The sequence below is a fragment of the Anomaloglossus baeobatrachus genome, chromosome 2, assembly GCF_048569485.1.
Source record: "Anomaloglossus baeobatrachus isolate aAnoBae1 chromosome 2, aAnoBae1.hap1, whole genome shotgun sequence".
Lineage (NCBI taxonomy): Eukaryota > Metazoa > Chordata > Amphibia > Anura > Aromobatidae > Anomaloglossus > Anomaloglossus baeobatrachus.
This window is the reverse complement of record NC_134354.1, coordinates 476,655,605-476,681,696: the sequence shown is the minus strand read 5'-3', so window position 1 is coordinate 476,681,696 and position 26,092 is coordinate 476,655,605. Positions and strand designations below refer to the sequence as shown.

At 47.7% G+C, this 26,092-nt stretch overlaps 1 protein-coding gene across 1 annotated transcript in view; it reads right to left on the bottom strand.

Annotated features, from left to right (window-relative positions):
* The window catches only part of DHX33 (DEAH-box helicase 33), a 43,943-nt gene extending 27,426 nt beyond the window's left edge, over nt 1–16,517 (bottom strand). The window contains exons 1-4 of the mRNA XM_075336384.1: nt 16,184–16,517; nt 2,717–2,877; nt 2,347–2,574; nt 1,277–1,447 (exon numbers count right to left, since the gene is read on the bottom strand). Of these exons, the coding sequence (XP_075192499.1) occupies nt 1,277–1,447; nt 2,347–2,574; nt 2,717–2,877; nt 16,184–16,388 (765 nt within the window). The 5' untranslated portion in view covers nt 16,389–16,517. The remainder of the gene's footprint in view (nt 1–1,276; nt 1,448–2,346; nt 2,575–2,716; nt 2,878–16,183) is intronic.
* Nucleotides 16,518–26,092: the final 9,575 nt, after the last annotated feature.

Below are 26,092 nucleotides of genomic sequence, written 5' to 3'. Positions count from 1 at the left end.
TGTATTCCACACAGCTATGCTACATTCACATTTGCATACACTGCTCCCAGTCACATGATCAAAGGTCCTGGAATTACTTGTGAAAGGTCCTTCAGCTGCTCCGCTCCTGCAGGGTCCCATTCAGCTTCCTCTCTTGCTCTGCACCAATCACGTAGATCAGTGTGGAGCAGGAGGAGAGGATAGCTCTGTGATCATGGAGGACTTGGTGTCAGCATTCTCCGCCATCACAGGAGCCTGCCTCCGATCTATAATACGCACACACATTTTAGCAGAAGTGGTGTTTCTTGTTCAAAAAGTGCGTCTAAGGCTATCTGCGCACGCTGTGGATTTAACCCCGGATTTGCTGCAGAACATGTTTCTAAAATGCAGTCATTCCCCAGCAAAACCTATGGGTATAAAAAATGCTGTGCGCACACTTTATACCCGCGGAGTTACCCGTAGAATTTTTGCTGCGGAATTAATGTGCATGTCACTTGTTTTCCGCAGGTCCCTGTGGTTTTTGCCATAGATAAATGGTAAAAACCTGCAGGGACCAACCTGCGGAAAAACCGTGGCAAAACCGCATGCGGATTTCGTTGCGGTTTTTTACCGCAGGTGCGGGATTCTTTCAGAGGGTCTGGTTTTTCCTTAATAAAAAGTCAATTTCTAGTGCGCACATGGCCTTATTGTACTTTAAATCCTTGTTTCCAGATTTAATCCTATGTGGAGTATGTCAAAGACAGTCATACATTTATATTCTTAGACCCTTCTCTCTCTATGATTTGTAGTGGTCTTCTAAAATTACAACTTTCATACTGTTTATGATGGGTCCTGGAGCACAGACATGTTTAGCCACAGGTAGATATGTCTGTCTGTAATCGTGTGAGAATGAGACCTCGTCTTCTCTTTCAGATTCTGTCCAGTTTCCCCAATATAGAGACCCCAGTAGGACAGAATCAGGTACACCACAGGTAGACTATGTCAATGTACCAGGAATCCTATAGTCCTGCTGTGCATTAGGGATCGGTTATCCTGTCTGTGGTCCATTTATTACATCATGTCTCTATTTTAGCCCAAGAATAACGAAAATGATGATGAAAGTATAAAAACGAAAAATGGTTAAAATACAGCATATTCTTTAGTTTGATAACCCTAATTATTCAGCATTATTGCCATTTTACTGCCTATCTTGCTATTCTACAAATCAAGTTTAGATACGGCATTGTCACATATTGTCCAAATTCCTCCCATTCTGATAAGATGATCACTTTCCCACTTGGAGAACCTTTTACGTTACCTGATGGATTTGAAAAACTGTAACCAGCGCAGCTTGAAGATAATCACTCTGAGACTGCTTGGTATAGAAAACCTGGATGGGATGCTGTCGGCCTTCCAAGTAAAGAACTGGGGCTCCATTGAAATATTGAGAGAAGAGGTCCACGTCCATTGTAGCCGACATTATAATGACCTGTCAGGAGATAGGGAAATGTATAGTGTTAGGATATCCAGGACTATTACTTTACGCTGGAATAAACCTGTTCAATATATGTACTGGTTTATCTGCAGCATGTGATGTCCATTTGGACCGTATTATTTATGGAAGAGTCAGAGCAAATAGCAATCTTCATCTATGGCTGCTTTGTTGTAATCATAAGTGTGTGGCCAGCCTTAGTTTTGTACTGTTAAATTTTATAGCGTAGTTGGACATTAAGGTACAGTCACACTAAGCGACGCTGGTGAGCTGTCAAACAGGCAGATCTCCACAGCAATCAGATCAGCCACCAGCGACCCGTGTAACGACGCTGTGCTTTGTAACCATGGTACACATCGAGTTACTAAGCAAAGCGCTTTACTTATAGTTACCCGATGTGTACCTTGGCTACGAGTGCAGGGAGCCGGCTTCTAGAAGCTGCGGACGCCGGTAACCAAGGTAAATATCGGGTAACCAAGCAAAGCCTTTGCTTGGTTACCCGATGTGTACCTTGGTTACCAGCGTCCACAGAAGCCGGCTCCCTGCACATTCAGATCGTTGCTCTCTCGCTGTCAAACACAGCAATGTGTGCTTCACAGCGGGAGAGCAACAACCAAAAAATGGTCCAGGACATTCAGCAACGATTGGCGACCTCACAGCAGGGGCCAGGTTGTTGCTGGATGTCACACACAGCGACATCGCTAGCAAAATCGCTGTTGCATCACAAAAACCGTGACTCAGCAGCGATGTCGCTTAGTGAGACGTGGCCTTTATTTCCTCCAGTAGAACCTTGGTATCTGAAGCAGATTTTATACTACTAGGTGATAAAAATAGGTATAATAAAATATCTTACAGCAATATACAGATAAGAGAAACAACTGAGTGTGTGGGATTACCTTTAACGGTAGCTTTCCAAGCTCTTTTCTCTTTTTTTGTGCTGTTTTGACAACTCCAAAAAGGACATCAGTGTGAACGGTCCTCTCATGAGCCTCATCCAGGATGACCACACTGTACCTGCGCAGAAGTGGATCTCCAATCGCCTCACGGAGAAGCATACCATCAGTGAGGAACTTTATTTTAGTCTCTTCTGAGGTCACATCTTCAAAACGTACAGTGTACCCCACCTGTCAATGCAGACACACAAGGTTAAGAAGAGTCCATCTACAAACCTTCTTAAAAGAGCATGAAACTCAACACTTGATGGAAAAAGAAGACGTCTGCTTCTGATAATACCCAACTGGTCGTACCGTGAATGAGGTTACTTACCAGTTTACTGAGCTCGGTCTTTCGCTCTTCCGACACTCTTGTTGCCAGAGATATAGCAGCTACTCTGCGAGGTTGGGTCACACCAATCATGCCCTGGCGCCCTATGCTGGCTTCATACAGGTACTGTGGAATCTGCGTTGTCTTGCCAGAACCAGTTTCACCTGTAAATATAAAGAAAGTTTCATGTACATAGTAATATCCATATGGACACAGTCATTAAAACTTAAAAAGTTGAAGAGCGACAGATATATAAATAATGTTCAGCTGTAATAAAGCAAAGTACGGCACAGACGTAGCAACCAATATGACCGAATTGGCGCATGAAGGCCTACACTCACTCCAAAAAGGTCTGCCACTTATGGCATCTGCTCTCATCTGTGATATGACAGACATCACATGAAGAACTAAAGGATTTTTCGCCATCACTGACAAACTGATTTAAAGATTTTCTGTAAAAAGCTTTGAAAATTCACAATTTTGGAGCAACTTGAGGCTCCAGTACATCTCTTCAAGAGCGGAGTGAACAACGCAGGTCTTGCCGAATCAGGCCCGGAAAGTTATCGGCAATCCACAGGACAAGTGATAACTATATGATCGGGGGGGTGTTGGACTGCTGGAACCATAACAATGCACAGAAACAGGCTCTGAAATGCCCAGTATGGGTAGGTTTAATTTTTTATGCTGGAAATAAACTCTGTTTTGTATCACTTACCGTATATACTCGAGTATAAGCCGAGTTTTTCAGCCCATTTTAAGCTGAAAATGCCCCCCCAGCTTATACTCGAGTCAGGGTCCCACAAAAAAAATATTCTCATATTCTCACCTGTCCTCCGCTCCCGCGGTGACCTCAGCTGCTTCTTGTAGATCGCAAGGCACGTAGACCCCTCTGTGATAGCGGCTGATGCACGGGGCTGCAGGATGCAGTCATGTCTTTACTGCAGTTGAATGCTTTACAGTGGCAGCGGTGCAGCAAAGCATTCAACTGCTATAAAGCGCTGACAGCAGTGGTGGCTCCGTGCACACTGCTGCCGCCGTAAAGCATTCAACTGCTGTAAAGCCACGATGACATCCTGCAGCGGCGGCTCCGTGCACGGGACGTGATCATCAAGGGGTGCCTTTTGCAGACCGCAGGCACATAGACCCCTCCATGATCGCGTCCTGTACACGGGGCCGCCGCCGCTGCTGCTGTCAGCGCTTTACTGCAGTTGAATGCTTTACGGCAGCAGCGTTGCAGTAAAGCATTCAACTGCAGTAAAGCCACGATGGCAGTCTACAGCCCTGTGCAGTGGACACGATCACGGAGGGGTCTACAAGAAGGAGCTGAGGTCACAACAGAAACGGAGGACAGGTGAGAATAATTTTTATTTCATAATAGAGGACAAGAAGAGGACCGGTAGGAGGTCATTACTGTAGGGCCCAAAAAAAGAGGCACAAGGATGGGCACATTACAATAAGGGGAGGGGACACAAGGACGGGGCACATTACTACAAGGGGGGACAAGGATGGGCACAGTACATTTTATTGGGATTTTTATTTTTGAAACTTCCCAGTAGCTGCTGCATTTCCCTCCCTAGTCTTATACTGGAGTCATTACGGTTTCCCAGTTTTTTTGTGGTAGAATTAGGGGCCTCGGCTTATACTCGAGTATATATGGTATATATTTTTTGTACTGTTTCAAACCATCAATCTGACAGATATATTAAAACTTGCAACAGAAATTAATGTAAATTACATCTGCTTTTTGCTATAAGAACTGCTCAAGATGCGACAAGTTCAAAAGGTACATGTGTCGCTAACAAATTTTAAGACTCGCATACGAGACACCAGTCATAGAAAATCTCTCTAACGCTGTGACTATAATGATAAACTATTACAGGCATACTCCTTGATCTCTACATGATAACACATTGTGCAGGGAGGCAGGGCTGTGGAGTCGGAGGTCATTTTGGTGGAGTCGGTATAAAATGGACCGACTCCAACTCCTAAAATATACGAGGGGCGATCCAAAAGTAATGATAATCGGTTATTTCTATTGCACACAGAAATTAAAATAAAATGTTTTCTTCTCTCTTAGGTACCCACTAAGTCCAGGAAAAAAAAAAAATCACTTAAATAGGCCACGATTCCCGGGAGCTACATTCATTTGAATATGAACTGCCGAGAAGTGAACATCAAAATGGAAAAAACGAGCTCAGAGCTATCATCAAATACCTGTGCTTGAAAAAAATGACTACCAAAGACATACACAGTGACTTGGTGGAAACATTGGGGGACTCTTCTCCTCCATATCCCACAGTTGCACGCTGGGCCAAGGAATTTAAGCTGGGAAGAACATCGACGCCCATCCACGTCCCTCAATGAATAAAACGTGAAAAAGTTGAAGAAGTTGTATTGGCAGATCGAAGAGTGACTATCAGGCATGTAGCTGAGGTCACAGGGATCTCATATGGCAAAATTCAAAGAATCCTTGCAAAAGAATTGCATATGAGAAAGATCTCCGCGCGTTGGGTGCCAAAAATGTTAGCCGACGAGCAAAAGAAGAAACGAGTTGACATTTCAATAGCAAATCTCGAAAAGTTCCAAGCAGACAAGGAGAATTTTTTTTTTGACCATGGACGAGACCTGGATCCACCTCTTTGATCCCGACACTAAACAATCGATGACATGGAAACGAGCCGACGCCGAAAAAATTCAAAGTGTCAAGCTCAGCAGGGAAGGTTATGGCGTCCGTTTTTTGGGACGCTGAAGGAATTATTATGGTGGACTATTTGGGAAGGGAGCCACTATTACGGGCTCCTACTACGCAGAACAAATAAGAAGATTGCGGGAGGCTATCAAGGAGAAAAGGTGTGGCAAACTGCGGGCTGGAGTGATGTTTCACCAAGATAACGCGCCGGCTCACAAAGCTGCAGTTGCCATGGCAACCATTCAAGAAGCGGGCTTTAAACTGGTGGAACACCCCCCTATTCGCCAGATCTAGCCCCCAGTGACTTCTTTCTCTTTCCTCCCACCAAGGAACACCTCCGGGGCAAGAAATTTGACGACAATAGCGACGTGATAACCGCTGTTGGGGATTTTTTTGAGGGTCAAGATCAAGAATTTTTTTCGAAGGGAATTCTAACTTTAGAAAAGAGATGGAGTAAATGTATAGACTTGTTAGGAGACTATGTAGAAAAATATATATTTTTTTTAATATATTCATGGTGTTTATTATTGATTATCATTACTTTTGGATCGCCCCTCGTATAATAAATTGGGGACAGTAGTGCAATGCAGAATGTGCTGAATATTTTTTCATAGGAATTTGGGAAAGTTATGAAATGTCCTATAAATGGCTGTTCTATTCCTGATCTAAGGCTACATTCACACACAGCGTTTTTGCTGCGGTTTTTGAGGATACGTTTTTCAGCTACAAAAAAGCAGATCAGCTTTTTAAAAAACCGCATCACCCGAAAGGTTTGAGCTCATAGAGAATGTTTTCAATAGAAAAAGTAGATTAGAAAACCACCACAAACTGACTGCTCATTCTTTGAGAAAGATAACAGCAGCACCAAGAAACCAGTGCCTAGCACATCCTGCCAGACAAAGGTGGAGGAAAGAGCATCTCAAACATCATTAACAAGATATTTTGTAAGTGACAAAAAGAGAATTTTGTTTACTTACCGTAAATTCTTTTTCTTATAGTTCCGTATTGGGAGACCCAGACATTGGGGTGTTTAGCTTCTGCCTCCGGAGGACACAAAAAGTACTACACTAAAAAGTGTAGCTCCTCCCTCTGAGCATATACACCCCCTGGATAACCAAATCTAGCCAGTTTAGTGCAAAAGCTGAAGGAGAATAGCCACCCACAAGTAGAGATAGAGCAAGAACCGGAACAACCGGAGCCTCTGTCTACAACAACAGCCGGTGATAACACACGGAACAAGAAACTGCCAACAGGCAACAGGGAGGGTGCAGGGTCTCCCAATACGGAACTATAAGAAAAAGAATTTACGGTAAGTAAACAAAATTCTCTTATTCTTTAACGTTCCTATGGGAGACCCAGACATTGGGATGTCTCAAAGCAGTCCATGGGTGGGAATAAACAGAAAAACTGAGAAGTAGGCGGAGCCTAACTTCACAAATGGGCGACAGCCGCCTGAAGGATGCGTCTGCCAAAGCTCGCATCTGCCGAAGCATGAGCATGCACTTGGTAGTGCTTTGAAAAGGTATGCAGACTAGTCCAATTGGCAGCCTGACAGACCTGCTGAGCCGTAGCCTGGTGCCTGAAAGCCCAAGAGGCACCGACAGCTCTGGTCGAGTGTGCCTTGATCCCCGGCGGGGGAAGCACCTGAGTACACTGGTAGGCATCGGAAATGGCCGACCTAATCCAACGAGCTAAGGTCGGCTTAGAAGCAGAGAGGCCCTTACGCTGACCTGTGGTTAGCACAAAAAGAGAGGTGCACCGCCTAAGAACAGCGGTGCGAGACACATAGATCCGGAGCGCCCGCACCAGATCCAGAGTATGCAACGCTTTTTCAAAGCGATGAACAGGAGCCGGACAAAAGGTAGGCAGGGAAATGTCCTGGTTAAGGTGGAAAGGAGAAACCACCTTAGGGAGAAAGTCTGGAGTTGGACGGAGAACCACCTTGTCTTGATGAAAAACCAAAAAAGGTGACTCCGAAGAGAGCGCAGCCAAATCAGAGACTCTCCTGAGGGAAGTTATGGCCACTAGAAAGACCACTTTCTGTGAAAGACGAGACAAAGAAACCTCCCTAAGAGGCTCAAAGGGGGGTTTCTGCAAGGCCGTGAGGACCAGATTGAGGTCCCAGGGATCCAAGGGCCGCCGGTAAGGCGGAATGATGTGAGACGCGCCCTGCATGAAGGTGCGCACCTGAGCCAGCCGGGCGATACGCCGCTGGAACAACACTGACAGAGCCGAGACTTGTCCCTTGAGGGAATTGAGGGATAGTCCTAGCTGCAGACCGGACTGTAGAAAGGACAGGAGGGTCGGCAAGGAAAAAGGCCAAGGAGCAAGGCCGGAAGAGCGACACCAGGACAGGAAAAATTCTCCAGGTCCTGTGATAGATTTTGGCCGAGGAAGACTTCCGAGCCCGAGTCATAGTGGAGATGACTTCAGGAGGAATACCAGAAGTCGTCAAGATCCAGGACTCAAGAGCCACGCCGTCAATCTGAGAGCCGCAGAATTCTGGCGGAAAAACGGACCTTGTGAGAGAAGGTCTGGACGGTCCGGGAGATGCCACGGCACCTCTACGGACAGATGGAGCAGGTCTGGGTACCAAGCTCGCCTGGGCCAGTCCGGAGCAATGAGGATGACCCGACGGCCCTCCATTCTGATCTTGCGCAGGACTCTGGGCAAGAGAGCTAGAGGGGGAAACACGTAGGACAGACGAAACTGGGACCAATCTTGAACCAGAGCGTCCGCTGCAAAGGCCTGAGGATCGTGGGAGCGAGCCACGTGAACCGGAACCTTGTTGTTGAGCCGGGATGCCATTAGATCCACTTCCGGAGTGCCCCACTTGCGGCAGATTGACCGAAACACTGCCGGATGCAGGGACCACTCGCCACTGTCCACGGTTTGACGGCTGAGATAATCTGCTTCCCAGTTTTCTACGCCTGGGATGTGGACTGCGGATATGGTGGACTTGGAGTCCTCCGTCCATTGAAGGATGCGTTGTACCTCCAAAATGCCAGGCGGCTGCGTGTCCCGCCTTGGTGATTGATGTAGGCAACCGCTGTCGCGTTGTCTGACTGGACTCGGATGTGCTTGCCCGCCAACAGGTGGTGAAAGGCTAAGAGAGCTAGAAGCACAGCTCTGGTTTCCAGCACATTGACCGAGAGGGCTGATTCGGACGGAGTCCAAGTGCCCTGCGCTCTGTGGTGGAGATATACCGCTCCCCAGCCGAATAGACTGGCATCCGTGGTGAGGATCACCCAGGACGGGGCCAGGAAGGAGCGTCCCTGAGACAGAGAGAGAGGCCGAAGCCACCACTGAACGGAGCCCCTGGTCTGTGGCGACAGAGCCACTAACCTGTGCAAGGAGGAAGTCCGCTTGTCCCAACAGCGGAGAATGTCCAGCTGCAGAGGACGCAGATGGAACTGGGCAAAGGGAACCGCCTCCATTGACGCCACCATCTGACCCAGCACCTGCATTAGGTGCTTGATGGAATGACGGCGGGGCCTCAGCAAAGAGCGCACCGCCAGATGGAGGGACTGCTGTTTGACTAAGGGCAGCTTCACAAGTGCCGGCAGAGTCTCGAATTGCATCCCTAGGTACGTGAGCTTCTGGGTCGGAGTCAGAGTGGATTTGGGCAGATTGACAAGCCACCCGAATTGAACAAGCGTGGCGAGAGTGAGCGAGACACTCCGCTGACAGTCTGCGCTGGATGAAGCCTTGACTAGAAGGTCGTCCAGGTAAGGAATCACTGCCAACCCCTGGAGGTGCAGAATCGCAACCACTGCTGCCATGACCTTGGTGAATACTCGAGGGGCCGTGGCTAACCCGAAGGGGAGAGCCACGAATTGGAAATGTTCCTCTCCGATTGCAAAACGTAGCCAACGCTGGTGTGAAACTGCAATTGGCACATGCAGATAGCCATCTCTGATGTCGATGGATGCCAGGAAATCTCCTTGGGTCATAGAGGCAATGACTGACCGCAGAGACTCCATGCGAAAATGCCGCACCTGAACATGCTTGTTGAGAAGCTTGAGATCCAGGATGGGCCGGAAGGAACCGTCCTTTTTGGGGACTAGGAAGAGATTTGAGTAGAAACCTCTGAACCGTTCCCGGGCGGGAACCGGTACAATTACTCCGTTGGCCTGCAAGGATGCCACGGCCTGAGAGAAGGCGGCGGCCTTGGAGCAGGGGGGAGTTGACAGAAAAAATCTGTTTGGCGGGCTGGAAGAGAATTCTATCCTGTAGCCGTGGGAGATGATATCCCGCACCCACTGATCGGAGACGTGTTGAAACCACACGTCGCCAAAGTGGGAGAGCCTGCCACTGACCAAGGACGTTGGTGGCGAGGCCAGATAGTCAAGAGGAGGCTGCCTTAGTGGCAGCAGCTCCTGCGGTCTTCTGAGGACGCGGCTTCGTGCGCCAGTTGGGTCTTTGGTCCTTGGCTGAGTTAGTGGACGAGGCCGAGGGCTTAGAGGATGACCAGTTGGGAGGAACGAAAGGAACGAAACCTCGACTGGTTCCTACCCTGGGCAGGTTTCCTGGTTTTAGTTTGTGGCATGGAAGTACTCTTCCCGCCAGTAGCTTCCTTAATAATTTCATCCAGTTGTTCGCCGAATAGCCTTCATCCAGCAAAAGGGAGCCAAGCAAGGTACTTCTTTGAAGAAGCATCTGCCTTCCATTCTCGAAGCCACAAGATCCTGCGGATAGCGAGGGAATTAGCCGAAGCCACCGCAGTGCGGTGAGAAGCCTCCAGCATGGCAGACATGGCATAGGATGAAAAAACTGAAGCTTGGGAAGTTAAGGCAACCATTTCGGGCATAGATTCCCTGGTGAGGGAATGCATCTCCTCTAGAGAAGCAGAGATGGCTTTGAGAGCCCACACTGCTGCAAAAGATGGGGAGAACGAGGCCCCTGCCGCCTCATATACAGATTTGGCCAGAAGGTCAATCTAACGGTCAGTGGAATCTTTGAGAGAGGTGCCATCAGCCACTGATACAACTGTCCGGGCTGAGAGTCTAGACACCGGAGGGTCTACCTTTGGTGAATGAGCCCACTCCTTGACCACCTCAGGTGGAAAGGGAAAACTGTCATCAGAATCACGCTTTGGGAAGCGTTTGTCAGGACAGGCCCTAGGCTTGGTCACAGTGGCCTGAAAACTGGAGTGGTTAAAGAACACACTCCTTGTCCTCTTAGGCAAGGTAAACTGGTGCTTTTCTGCCAGAGAGGGTTGCTCCTCTGATACTGGCGGATTAAGGTCCAGTACAGAATTAATGGACGCAATCAAATCACTAACATCTGAGTCACTTTCGGACAGATCAATGGGGCACATGGAGGTAGCCTCCGAGCCCCCAGTAACGGCATCCTCCTCGTCCTGCGAGTCAGCTCTTGAATCAGAGCCGCGGGACGAGGAAAGAGAGGGAGCCCTGCGTCTCCTCTTAGGAGGACGGGGTCTGGGACCAGATGAAGAATCCTCTGTGAGCTCCGCTGAGAGAGCCCTAGCAGCAGAGGCGCCCTGAGAAGGGGGCTGATGCATGTTCAGCAAAGTCCGGGACAGCTGTCCCATGGAGTCGGCAAAAGACTGGGAGATTGACCTAGAGAAGGATTCTACCCAAGCCGGGGGTTCAGCCACCGGAGCCGGAGCAGCCGGAGGGACCACTGTGGGTGCGATTCCAGGCTGAGGCATTGTCAGGTTAGAGCAGGCATCACAATGTGGATATGTGCTCGGTTCAGGCAGCACGAGCTTACATGCAGTGCATATTGACTACAGCCTTGCAGCCTTGCTCCTCGTGTGAGACATGCTGCTGAAGTGGGGGCTCTGAGCCAGAATGACCCCCAGAGAGTATATAAGCAGGTCCACAACCGGAGGTTGTGGCTTACCAGACCGTTTGTGTGCCCTCCAGATCCCACAGCCCGGACCCCCAGACAGATTAGCAGGGATGCTGCAGCCAGCGCCGACCGCTGAGAGAACGCTGATAAAATGACGCCGGAGCGAGGAGAGGGGGCGGGACCTACTCTGAGAGCGGGATCTGGAGGGCCAAGGAGATTTACAGGGGAGGGGACATTTACTCAGAGAGGAGTGTCCCTCCCCTGTGCCGAACGGCCGCTGGGCGGAGCCACACTGTCCCTCTGCATGATTGACATGCAAGGGCAGTGAAATCGAAACTAGGCCTCAGGCGAAGCCGGGGCCTAAATTTAAGCGATGCGGCCGGCGCGCAGGCCCCATCGGCGCGGTTCTCAGGTGACAACCAGAGAACCGGCCGGAAATGTCAGAACAGTTACACAGCACACTCTCCCCAACAATAAAGTACAAGGGACCCCCCGAATATAAACGTCTCAGATACTTAGCTTGTGAGACGCAGGGTTTCAAGTCCCTGGGGATGAGTGCTCCGTCCAGCAGGATCCTGAAGGGCTGCGGATGGAGACCGGCCTCCTGCAAAGCAGGGAGAACCGTGCTGGCTCCCACTTCAAGCCAGAGCCCGAGGGATGGTGAAGGAGCGCAACATGTAAGGCTCCAGCCCTGGAATCAACCTTAACAACACCGCCGACACAGTGGGGTGAGAAGGGACATGCCGGGAGTCCAGGCTTGGACCCGCTTTTCTTCAAAAACTTTCCAAAATGAAAAATCAGATGAGAATGCATGTGTGGATGTATGCCTCCTGAACACAAAGCAATGAACTGGCTAGATTTGGTTATCCAGGGGGTGTATAAGCTCAGAGGGAGGAGCTACACTTTTTAGTGTAGTACTTTGTGTGTCCTCCGGAGGCAGAAGCTATACACCCCAATGTCTGGGTCTCCCATAGGAACGATAAAGAAAGTTACTGTAACAATGACAGCAGATATGTTTAAAAGCCATCTCATACAGCTTGTTGTGAAGGACGGTGTACCATTATCATTATTTGCACAACCAGCTTTTACAGCTCTTAGTGGAAAAATGGCCCGCAAATTTGGTGTTTCTCCGGAAAGAGAAAGCATTAGAAAATTAGTGATTGAAGAAGCCCTTAAGGCCCCTTTACACACTGCAACATTGCAAACGACATCGCTGTAACGACACCGATTTTGTGACGTTATAGCGACCTCCCCAGCGACATTGCAGTGTGTGAAACACATCAGCGACCTGGCCCCTGCTGGGAGGTTGCTGATCACTACACATCTCTCAGGACCATTCTTTGGTCCTTTGTTTCCCGCTGTGCAGCATGATCGCTAGAAAGTCTCAGTGTGTAAAGGGGCCTTTACAGCGACTTCGTTAGCGACTTCCCTTTCAAAAAGCTGCTTTACAACGTCCCCAATGACTAGCTAGGTCGTTCTGCAGGTCCGGATCGCTGTTGCGTCGTTGGCCAGGTCTGCCTGTTTGACAGCTCACCAGAGACTCACCAGAGACTTTGTAGCGATCCCGGCCAGGTTGGGATTGCTGGTGGGATCGCTAGAAAGTCTCAGTGTGTAAAGGGGCCTTTAAACAAAAGACTTAAAAAGACTCTCAAAAGATGTTTCTTAAAATGGATGCCTGCACACGTCACAGAGTGAACTATTCTGCATCAATGTTTGATAGGTTTGTGACAAAGAAATTGTTAGCAAGACACTAGCAGTAAAAGATACTAAAGCTCATCACACCAGCCAGTTTCTCCAGGCCTTAAGGCCACGTCTCACTAAGCAACATCGCTGCTGAGGCACGACTTTTGTGACGTAGCAGCGATGTTGCTAGTGATGTTGCTGTGTGTGACATCCAGCAACAACCTGGCCCCTGCTGTGAGGTCGTTGGTTGTTGCTGAATGTCCTGGGCCATTTTTTAGTTGTTGCTGTCCCGCTGTGAAGCGCACATCACTGTGTGTGACAGCGACAGAGCAACAACTAAATGTGCAGTGAGCAGGGAGCCGGCTTCTGCGGACGCTGGTAACCACGGTAAACATTGGGTAACCAAGAAGCCCTTTCCTTGGTTACCTGATATTTACCTTCGTTACCAGCGTCCGCCGCTCTCACGCTATCAGTCCCTGCTCCCTGCACACATAGCCAGACTACACATCGGGTAATTAACCCGATGTGTACTCTGGCTAGGAGTGCAGGGAGCCAGCGCTAAGCAGTGTGCGCTGGTAACCAAGGTAAATATCGGGTTGGTTACCCGATATTTACCTTAGTTACCAAGCGCAGCATCGCTTCCACGCGTCGCTGCTGGCTGGGGGCTGGTCACTGGTTGCTGGTGAGATCTGCCTGTTTGACAGCTCACCAGCAACCCGTGTAGCGATGCTAAAGCGATCCCTGCTAAGTCAGGTTGCTGGTGGGATTGCTGGAGCGTCGCTTTAGGTACCGTCACACTAAGCGACGCTCCAGCGATCCCACCAGCAACCTGACCTGGCAGGGATCGCTGGAGCGTTGCTACACGAGTTGCTGGTGAGCTGTCACACAGGCAGATCTCACCAGCGACCAGCTTCCAGCGACGCGTGGAAGCGATGCTGTGCTTGGTAACTAAGGTAAATATCAGGTAACCAACCCGATATTTACCTTGGTTACCAGCGCACACCGCTTAGCGCTGGCTCCCTGCACTCCTAGTCAGAGTACACATCGGGTTAATTACTCGATGTGTTCTCCAGCTACGTGTGCAGGGAGCCGGCACTGACAGCGTGAGAACGGCGGATGCTGGTAATGAAGGTAAATATCGGGTAACCAAAAAAAGGGCTTCTTGGTTACCCGATATTTACATTGGTTACCAGCATCCGCAGAAGCCGGCTCCTGCTCACTGCACATTTAGTTGTTGCTGTCTCGCTGTCACACACAGCGATCTGTGCTTCACAGCGGGAGAGCAACAACTAAAAAATGGCCCAGGACATTCAGCAACAACCAGCGACCTCACAGCAGGGGCCAGGTTGTTGCTGGATGTCACACACAGCAACATCGCTAGCAACGTCACAAAAGTTGTGCCTCAGCAGCGATGTTGCTTAGTGAGACGTGGCCTTTAGTGGATAACCTTCTGCAAGATTACAAACTCAAAAAAGAACAGGTTCTTGCCATTGTAACGGACACTGCTTCAAACATAAGTACAATTAAACTGATGAATGAGAGTAATGAACAACACCTAGAAGAAAAGAATATGTGTGAGATGGAGCCACAGTGCTGTTCATGTAACTGAGGAACAAACAGATATTACAACAGAAGAACAGCAAAATGATACTTTAGGATTAGCACAAACATATCGAACATTGATGGCAAAATAGTTCAGTGAAATGCAGTGACTCTGGCATCCAGCAAAGGCAATGGGTGAAAAGATAGGACATTCAGACGTTTTGTGAGGTGCCTCACAGAGAATGAGCATGTCAGTTTGTGGTGTTTTCTAATCTGCTTTTGCTATCGAAAACATTATTTATGAGCTCAAAAACCTTTCAGGTGATGCGGTTTTTTAAAAAGCTGATCTGATTTTGCAGCTGAAAAACGTATCCTCAAAGAACGCAGCAAAAACTCCGTGTGTGAATGTAGCCTTAGATCAGTAATAGAACAACCATTTATAGGACATTCATAACTTTCTCAAATTCATATGAAAAAATATTGAGCACATTCTGCATTGCACTGCTGTCCCCAATTTATTATATATATTTTAGGAGTCGGAGCATTTTATACCGACTCCACCAAAATGAACTCCGACTCCGTAACCCTGATTACAAGATGTCAGTACACATATTACATATCAGTAAGGCTAGTTTCACACTTGCGTTGGACAGGATCCGTAGCATTGCGTTGTGTGATGCATGTAACGGATGCGTTGCATATAGTGGCACAACGCATGCTACAGATCGTACAAAATAACGCAGTCCGTTGTAGTTTTTTTTCCTTGACTTTACACATCTGAGCATGCGCAGTTGTGTAAAGTCAGCTGCGTTAACGGAATCCGTCAAATGACGCATTCTAACGGAATCCGCCACCATAGGCGTCCATTATAAAAACAACGGACGCCTAACGGATTCCTGCAGATTGCGTTTTTTTGACACTCCGCCAAGCGCAGAAAAACGTTACATGCTGCGTTCAATCCGCTAGACGCAGCGTCAAAATAACGCCGCTGCGTCGTCCAGCGGATGCAACGCAGACACTTGCGTTACAGTGCGTCGTCCATACAACTCTATGGAGAATAGCGCGGTCCGTTAACGGACTGCGCTATTCTCCATAGTGACGGAATGCGCTGAACGCAAGTGTGAAACTAGCCTAAAATACAGTATACATTACAGGCAGCACATGCACACTACAGGCAGGCTATGCGCACGCGCACACATACACACACTGCAGGCAGGCAGCTCTCTCATACATACACATTGCAAGCAGGGCGCACACACACATTCATACATACATACATACACAATGCAGGCAGGGCGCGTGCACACACATACATACATACTGCAGGCAACACATACATACATACCCAATACAGGCAGGGCGCATGCACACACATACATACTGCAGGCAACACATACATACCCAATGCAGGCAGGCAGTGCGCGTGCACACACAAATACACATACATACATACTGCAAGCAAGCAGCACATATATACATACATACATACATACCCTTTGCAGGCAGCGCGCATGCATGCATGCATACATATATATATATCATATACACACACACACACACACACTGCAGGCAGCAAATACATATTGAAGGCAGCACATACACCATGTGCAGGCAGCGCTCACTCATACATACATATATATACACACACACACACACACTGCAGGCAGCAAATACATATTGAAGGCGGCACATACACACAGCAGGAGCACAAGGCCCAGCCCGCGGCTGCAGCCACTCACCGATGATGACCGCGCTCTCCAGCTGCCGGAGCTGCCCTATGAGCTGTGCCCGGGCCTGGTATATGGGCAGATTACGTCGCTGCTGCTCTATTGGCACCGGCTGCTTCCTGGGCCCGGGCTGCATGGCTCCTTTCCAGTTGTGATTGGTGTGAATGAAGCCCGGCTTGAACCTCTTGGCCGGCGGGTGATAAAAGTCCTGAGACATAGTATCATATACGGGTATAGCCGCTGCTTAGTCGGTGCGACACCAGGAGTGCCCGCCGGAAGATGCAGCGGCAGCCCGGGGAGACCATACCGAGCCTCCGCTCACCAGCACACGTGCTTCCGCTGACAAGCCATGCACTACCAGGTGAGGCCGCCAGAGGGCGCAGCTCGTCAGACTGGATCGTACTCGCCAGGGAAGCCGCGAGTCCAGGGGCTAAACAGGGACCACTGTAAGAACATTGCACCCGGAGTATGGCAGGTGTGCAGGACTGTGCTAGGAGCCTATGTGAACCACTTGTGCATGTTTTCACTGTTAGGCCACGGTCACATGGTCAGCAGTTCACATCAGCATTTGTAAGACAATACCAAGATAAATACAGGAGTGGTGACGTGTAGCTATTATACTACTCTGATTGTTCCCCTCCTTGTGTTGGCTTCTAAATACTGATGTCAAATACTGAACATGTGAATGTGGCCTTAAGGACGCAGCATGGAACGTTTTTTGACCGGCAAAAAAAACGGACCACGCCAGATCCAGCATGTTGTATAATGGAAGCCTATGGGCACCGGATCCGGCATCATCCGGCACAAGCCGGAAACCAACGATGGATCCGGGTTTTTTTTTTGCAGCTGCCCGGAATTGCCACATCCATTAGATGAGACAGTCCCAGGACTCTACCCGGCTCATCCCGAACTGCCCTGGTGCGGTGGCAATTGGGGGTAATAAGGAGTTAATGGCAACCCATAGCTGCCACTAAGTCCTAGCTTAGTGATGGCAGGTGTCTATGAGACACCCCCTTCACTAAATTGTAGTGAAAGTAAATAAAGACACCGAAAAATCCTTTATCTGAAATAAAAGACAACAAAACACCCTCTTTCACCACTTTATTAATCCCCAAATACCCCTCCAGATCCATCATAATCCACACGAGGTCCCACGATGCTTCCAGCTCTGCTACATCTGAAGCTGACAGGAGCGGCCGTAGAATACCGCCGCTCACTGTGATCTCCATGGAGCAACTGAAGTGAGTCATGCTGTCAGCGGTGACATCACTCAGGTAGTGCTGGTGTGTGTGCTGTCATGATGGGGGCGGTAGTTGTTGCGCGTGTGTGGTGATGGGGGCCGTAGTGCCAGTGTGTGTGCGGTGATGACTGGGTCTCTCTCCCTCTCTCTCAAAAAGAAAAAAAAACAAATCAGTTTTTTGCTGGATTCGTTGCATCAGTTTTTACACAATCTGCGACGGATCCGTTGAATCAGGCACAAACCGGATGTGTGAAAGTAGCCTTACCAAGACATACATATGTGATTGTATGAAAAAGAGTCCGAAAGGGAAATGAATGATGGCCCGTGGGCAGAGGCCCGATTAGTCCTGTATGCACTCGCGTCCAGTCCTGTGTATAAGGACTCATTCACATGACTGATCCGTCTGTCCTGGTCAGTTCCTGTTTCTTTGCGGACCCACAGACATAACCATCTTTTCAATGCCTTTTGTGTAGGATCGGATGGCACATGGTAGCACTTCCATGTGCATCCGACCCTACAAAAAAGCACATCGCATGCCGTATGTCCGTTCCATTATTATGGAACATGTCCTATTCTGATCCGCAATAACGGACCGTGACTCAATACAAGTCAATGGGCCCGTAAAATTCCCAGAAGCCACACAGAAGCACTTCCGTGTGACGTCCGTCAGGTGCCCCTGCAGTCTGTGTCCTGCTCCCCCGCCAGCCCTGCGGCTGCTCGCACTGCAGTGTATCCCCATATGCCCGCACTGCAGTCTGTGTGCATATGCCCGCACTGCAGTGTGTCAGCAGCTGCCCACACAGCAGTGCAGGCAGCCGCGGGGATGATGAGCGCTGCCGTCAGGAGGTTAGTAAAGTTCATTATCTGCGGTGATGAAGTCCTGCACTCCTGACGTCAGCGCTTGTCACTGACAGCCGCGTTCTCACATCACCTCTCGCGGGCGGCCTGAGACTGTGAATAGCGGTGACGTCAGAGGCCACTCGCGAGAGGTGACCAGCGCTGACGTCAGGAGTAATGTACCTTGCTAACCTCCAGAAGTCAGCACTGGTCATGCCCTGCAGTGACCTGCGCTGACCTCATGATGTTAGCTCAGGTCACTGCATTGCTCTTCCAGCCAATGGGGAACGTTCTGTTCTTTATTGACTGGGACAGTGAGTATGGCGCGTCGTGGGACCCCCTTATTGGATTACGCCGGACCCGGATTTGTTTTTTCTTTTCAATAAATTGGTGAAAGAGAAAATGTGTTGGGGAGTGTTTTTCAAATAAAAATTTGATTGACGTCTATTTTTTTTTATTACTGACTGGGTTAGTGATATCGGGTATCTGATAGATGCCGTGACATCACTAAGCCCAGGGCTTGATGCCAGGTGACATTACACATCTGATATCAACCCCATATATTACCCCGTTTGCCATCACACCAGGACAATGGGATGAGCTAGGGCAAAGCACCAGGATTGGCAGATCTAATGGATGCGCCACTTCTGGGGTGGCTGCGGCCTGCTATTCTTAGGCTGGGGAGGGTCCAAGAACCGCGGACCTTCCTAGTCTGAGAATACCAGACCGCAGCTTTCCGCTTTACCTTGGCTGGTGATCCAATTTGGGAGGGAAGTCACGTTTTTGTTTTAAATTATTTATTAAATTTAAAATAACAGCGTGGGGTGCTCTCAGTTTTGGATTTCCAGCCAAGGTGAAGCTGCCAGCTGTGGTCTGCAGGCTGAAGTCGTCTGCTTTACCCGAGCTGGCTACAAAAAATAGGGGGGACCCCACGTCGTTTTTTTAATTTATTTATTTTTTGGCTAAATACAAGGCTAAGCACCCTTTAGTGCCACATGAAAGGCACTAAAGGGTGCAAGATTACAAAATGCTGGGGAGTGGGACATTATATGTCTTTCTCATCTATTATCTATCTGTCTATCCCTCTATCCATTTCTTCCTTCCTTCATTCATTCATTCATTCATCCCTCTATCCATCTATCTATCCATCTAGCTATCCCTATCTATTTGTCTATCTAGCTGCTTCCGTGTTTTGCGGTTCTCAAAAAAACAGACGATACACGGCCCGTATACGGACCGGAACGGATGTCACACGTGTGCCACACAGATGCATCCGTGAAAAAACAGGACCGTTTTTTGCGGATCGCAAAAACGGGATGTTCGTGTGAATGTAGCCTAAGGCTAATATATACGGTAGCTACAAACCCATCATTATACACGCCACCGTCAATCACTACTTACACTTTACAGACCGGGTTCATGGAATTTGTTAGTAGGAATATATGTCCGTTTATATGGGCATGTAGGCCATAGAAAGCTCAATAAAATGATACCTTGATTAGTGATCGGCAAACCTAGACTGTAAAAGTCCAGATCCGCGCAGGATACCTAGTATCCATGCATCGACCCCAGTTCTTGAGGAACTCCAGCTGCCTATCCAGATCTGGCCACGCGAAAAATTAAAGAACAAAAATAAAGATAAGCAGGATCGTTATACTTACTGAGTCTCCGATGCGGCAAAAACACCAATTCCAGGGCCACTCATAACCCTCAGTGCATAGGCACTGCTTCCCTCACCCACCAGCAATCCCAGCGTCTCTGATTGCAGTCAGATCGTACCCCCACCCTGTGTGACAGCGTGTCTAACTGCGTGGAATCGCACATGCTGTCTGCGTATGTATAGTGGTGTAAAAATACATAAATTGACGTAGGGTCCCCCCCATATTATGATACCCAACACAGATAGAGCATACGGCTACAGGCTGCAGCCCCCAGCCATGTGCTTATCTTTGCTGTGTATCAAAATAAGAGGGACCCAATGTGGCTTTTTTTAAACATATTTAAATAATTTTAAAAAATGGTGTGCAGTCGCCCCCTCCCCCCAATTTTTATACCCAGTCATGGTAAAGTTGACAGCTGAAGGTTGGTATTCTCAGGCTGGGGAGGACCATGGTAATTGAACCCCCAGCGTAAAAATAGCAGTCTGCAGCCTCCCAGGATGCCACATCCATTACATGTGACAATCCTGGTACTTTACCCAGCTCATCCCAATTGCCCTGTTTCAGTGGCAATTGGTGTAATATGAGGAGTTAAAGACAGCTCTCAGCCGCCACTAAGCCCTAGAGTACTAATGGGAGGTGTTTAGGAGACATCCCCATAACTAATCTTAAGTGAAAAGAAAAACACAAACACCAAAAAATCTTTCATTTGAAACAAAATACAAAAAAACCCCAACCTCTTTCACTCCTTTATTAACCCCAAACACCCGATTCCGACATAATCCACATGAGGTTCCACGATTTAGGCTCTGCTACATACTGAAGTCACAATGCACAGACACAGAACATATCCGCACGCTGTGGGGTTCAGGCAGAGACTGACTGAGCCGTAGCTGTGATATCACTCAGTTTATCTTTAGCTGTAGTTTAACACAGTACCCCACCTGTGACCACAGGTAAACTGACCTCAGGTGACTTCATTAACTCAGTGATCTCACTTCTGGTGAACTGAGTTCACAGACCTACATTTCCTAGCAGAAAACCACTTTTTTTTTGCCCAGATATGCAGATTTGGTGCTAAAATTTATACACCATGTTCCTGCACCAAATCTGCATGTTCTGGCAAAAAAAACAAAAAAAAAAACCAAAAAAAACCCCAACACAATGCTGTTTTGATGCAGTAGTGATGTGATTTTTCTGCCAGGAGATGCAGATTTGGTGCAGGAATATGGTGTTTAAATTTCAACACCATATCCTGTCACTCCCCTTACGGGAATGACCAATCATCATATATCAAAATGACAATACAGTATATAAACAACTTACTCATAGTGATAAATAAGATCATGCCTTGAGTTTGACCCTGTTGGTATTCTAGTTTGCAAAATAAAAATCCACCAGGATACTCTATTTGAAAAAGCCGGCCCACCCTACTATCTCCTCCCCTAGGAAGCATGTGAACTTTCTCTATGCCCACTTCCCTGCATGTATCGGTATTTCCATTGTGGGTGACAGAGAAATGTCAGGACGCCAAAGAACATTTTAACGATAAGTGTCTGCAGATTCCGTTCTTCAGAGGACCCGATGTGCAGCCAACATACTGCAGATTACAATACACACGTGATCAAATAAACTACAAAGGTAGAATTGCAGTTTATATAGTTTTTGTTATAAACGTTATTAGTCTTACTGGAGGAAAAAGTATTACCCGGAACAACGTGGTTACAAGAGGGCCAAATATGATGGCCACACTGAAAAAAGCCTTTTGTATGTAACCACGTTTCTGAGCTTCCATTATTCCATAGAAACAAACTGGGAGATAACACATCACCCAAAGAAAGGGCCTTTTTAGAAATAAAATTAATTGGATTAGATAATACCTGTTTCAACCTTTTTTCCTGAAATACAATGAGTAGATGAGTTTTTACTACGTTCTTAAAACTGGGGACTATAAGTAGAAATAAAAGATAGATCGTATTTAAATAGACATGGAAGTTTTGCTTTTCCTGCAGTCTAGAGGCTCCAGAACTCTTTTTCTCATCCAAGAGGGGTATCCTCTCTGTTTTAATCTACAATCAATTTTCTCTAATTGCTTCTTTCGTAATCAATTTTCATCAGATGTGTTCCTCTTAATATAGACAAACTCTCCCTTCGGGATATTTTTAATCACATGATCTGCAAGACATTATGATGCCAATAGTGTGGTATTCATGGCTAATTCTTTCCTATACGGAGAAACAAGTACTTGACCAGCATTATCAAACGCTAGAGAAATATCTAAGACATAAATAATTTCAGATTCATATTGTTAGAATTAATATACGAGACAAAAGCATCTTTATCCTGTATAGATCCGTCCCATCTACCATATTTTTTGTTTTATAAGATGCACCGGATTATAAGACGCATCCCAAATTTAGAGAAAAAAAAAAGTTAAAAAAGGGGTCTGTCTTACAATCCAGTGTTGTCTTACCGGGAGGGAGGGGGGGGGGGGGGGGGAGTGTGAGCAGCAGTGCGGGGTCGCAGGAGGCAGGGGCGCTGGTGTAGTAGGGCGATCCGGCAGGCGGTGCAACGGGTGTCCCAGATGCTTTGTCGGCGGTGCGGGCTTCACAAAAATGGCACCCAGAGTCGTTGCGTGCGCACATTTAGCTATCAGCTCAATTACAACCCGAGATGTCATCAGTGCACTTGCACCTCCAGGGCACCATTTTCCTAAAGTCCGCTGTTGGGAGATCAATGGGCCGGAGGCAGTGCGTGCGAAGATAAGATCTTGAGCTGAGAGCTCCATCTACGAACGTGCCAACTCCGAGCGCCATTATTCGAAACCCGCACCGCCGACGGAGCATCTGGGACACCTGCTGGCATCGCTTCACTCTACTCCACACAGTCAGCACAGCACCCATTATCCACCTCCCAGGAAAGCTACGTTCGGATTATAAGACGCACCCCTCATGTTCCTGCCAAAAATTTGGGAGGAAAAGTGTGTCTTATAATCCAAAAAATAGGGTAAGTAACAGGTGGTCTTTAAAATGACCATACCACCTTATATGGAAGAAACAAGGATTATTATCCGAAAATAAATGTTTCTTCCCAATGCGCCATAACAATATTTGCAATGGTGGGGGAAAAACCCACCCCCATTGCAGTGCCTCTGCATTGTAAAAAATATTCTCCATTAAACGGAAAATAATTGAATTTAAGAAGAAAATCTACCGCCATACATAAAAAATCTTGTATAACATGTAATTGCTATAACGCTGTAGATGTAACTTTAACGCTAATGTGGCCTCGTCATGCAGAATGGCAGGATGCACACCAATCACATCACAGGTTAACCAAGAACATGACATGGGAAATTTAACTGAATCAAGAGATAAAATCACGTTGTGTATCTTTGACAAAACCCGGTAAAGACCTCACTAATGGTTGTAAGGGTAGATCGACACACTCACTCAGTTTTTCACTCAAGCTCCCAATCCCCACTACTATGGGTCTTAGTAAGGGTGGAAAATTATTTTTATGTATTTTAGGGAGAGTGGAAAATGGGAATAACTGGAAACAACAAATCAGCAGACATCTTCTGTGTTATGACACACATTTCCACTCTCTCCCGTAACAAATTCCTCAAAGAGTCTTTAAATTGTTGGGTAGGATTGAAACTAAGGGGTAAATAAACTTCAGTGTCACTCAACATGTCTGTGTTAGGTTTATGATATAACCCTGAGTTTAGTAAATCATGTATAGTGGTGAACAAAATGCAGAAGTTTGTCCAAAAAAAGAATAGCGCTTTTGTCGCCATTTTCTGAGACCCATAGTGTTCTTATTTTTCGGGATCTGGGGCTTAATGGTAGATTATTTTTTGCGTCTTGAGCTGACGTTTTGAATTATTCCATATTTGTGTAGATACGATGCTTTGATCACCTGTTACTGTTTTTTATTGCAATATTGTGGTGACCAAAAAACTTAATTTTGGTGTTTGGAATTTTTTTTTCTCACTATGCCGTGTACTGATCAGAGCAATTGATTTTATATTTTGATAAATCGGGCATTTCTGAATGTGGAAATACCAAATATGTGTATTTTTCTATTATTATGGTTTTATTTTCAGTGGGACCAAATGGGTGATTCGACATTTTAGATTGCACTGTGAGAGCATGATCTAAGGGTTTAAAAGTTGCATTTGGATTCAGAGATCTATTCGCTTTGTTAGCCTCACATGTCTTTTGCTCACATCAGCAGACATGTGCGGGGATTATCACGAACTCGCGCGGCCAGCCCGCAGTAACTGGACAAATACGCCCAAGGAGTTATCAGTACAGCCTTGGTTGTGAAGGGGTTAAGGCCCCGTCACACTAAGCAACATCGCTAGCAACATCGCTGCTAACGAACAACTTTTGTGACGTTGCTAGCGATGTTGCTGTGTGTGACATCCAGCAACAACCTGGCCCCTGCTGTGAGGTCGTTGGTTGTTGCTGAATGTCCTGGGCCATTTTTTAGTTGTTGCTGTCCCGCTGTGAAGCACAGATCACTGTGTGTGACAGCGAGACAGCAACAACTAAATGTGCAGGCAGCAGGAGCCGGCTTCTGCGGAGGCTGGTAACCAATGTAAACATCGGGTAACCAAGAAGCCCTGTCCTTGGTTACCCGATATTTACCTTTGTTACCAGCCTCTGCTGCTCTCACTGTCAGTGCCGGCTCCTGCTCTGTGCACATGTAGCTGCAGGACACATCGGGTTAATTAACCCGATGTGTGCTGTAGCTAGGAGAGCAGGGAGCCAGCGCTAAGCGGTGTGCGCTGCTCCCTGCTCTGTGCACATGTAGCTGCAGCACACATCGGGTAATTAACCCGATGTGTGCTGTAACTAGGAGAGCAGGGAGCCAGCGCTAAGCGGTGTGCGCTGCTCCCTGCTCTGTGCACATTTAGCTGCAGCACACATCGGGTAATTAACCCGATGTGTGCTGTAACTAGGAGAGCAGGGAGCCAGCGCTCAGTGTGCGCTGCTCCCTGTTCTCTGCACGTGTAGTTCCGTGCACTGGTAACCAAGGTAAATATCGGGTTGGTTACCCGATATTTACCTTAGTTACCAAGCGCAGCATCTTCCACGCGGCACTGGGGGCTGGTCACTGGTTGCTGGTGAGCTCACCAGCAACTCGTGTAGCGACGCTCCAGCGATCCCTGCCAGGTCAGGTTGCTGGTGGGATCGCTGGAGCGTCGCAGTGTGACATCTCACCAGCAACCTCCTAGCAACTTACCAGCGATCCCTATCGTTGTTGGGATCGCTGGTAAGTTGCTTAGTGTGACTGGACCTTTAATATCAAAACTGCTGGCAACAAGTGTGAGTACACAAGTAAGTGAAAATGTCCCAATTGTACCCAATTAACCATTTTTCCTCTCCGGTGTCATGTGACTCGTTTGTGTTACAAGGTCTCGGTGTGAATGGGAGCAGGAGTGTTGTATTTGTTATCTTTCACGCACTCTTTCATACTGATCACTGCAAGTTCAACATGGCACCTCATGGCAAAGAATTCTCTGAGGATCTGGAAGAAAAAAAAAGAATTGTTGCTTTACATAAAAATGGCATAGGCTATAAGAAGATTGCCAGCACCCTGAAACTGAGCTACAACACTTTGGCCAAGACTATCCAGTGGTTTAAAAAGACAGGTTTCACTCGAAGCAGGCCTCACCATGGTCACCCAAGGAAGTTTAGTGCCCATACTCAGCGTCATATCCAAAGATTATCTTTCTTTTCAAAAGATAATGAGTGCTGCCAGCATTGCTGCAGAGGTTAAAGGGGTGGGAGTTAGTGTTCAGACCATCCATTGCATCAAATTGGTCTGAATGTCTGTCTTCCCAGAAGAAAGCCTCTTCTAAGGATGATGCTCAAGAAAACCCAGTTTGCTGAAGACAAGCGGACTAAAGGCCCCGTTACACGCCACGACGTATCTAACGATTTATCGCTGGGGTCACGGATTCCGTGACGCACATCCGGCATCGTTAGCGGCGTCATTGCGTGTGACACAAACGAGTGGCCATTAACAATGTAAAATACTCAACCGTCCATCGTTGACACGTTCATTTTCAAAAATCGTTGATTGTTGAGGGCGCAGGTTGTTTGTCGTTCCCGAGGCAGCACACATCGCTATGTGTGACACTTCGGGAACAACAAACTACAGCTTACCTGCGGC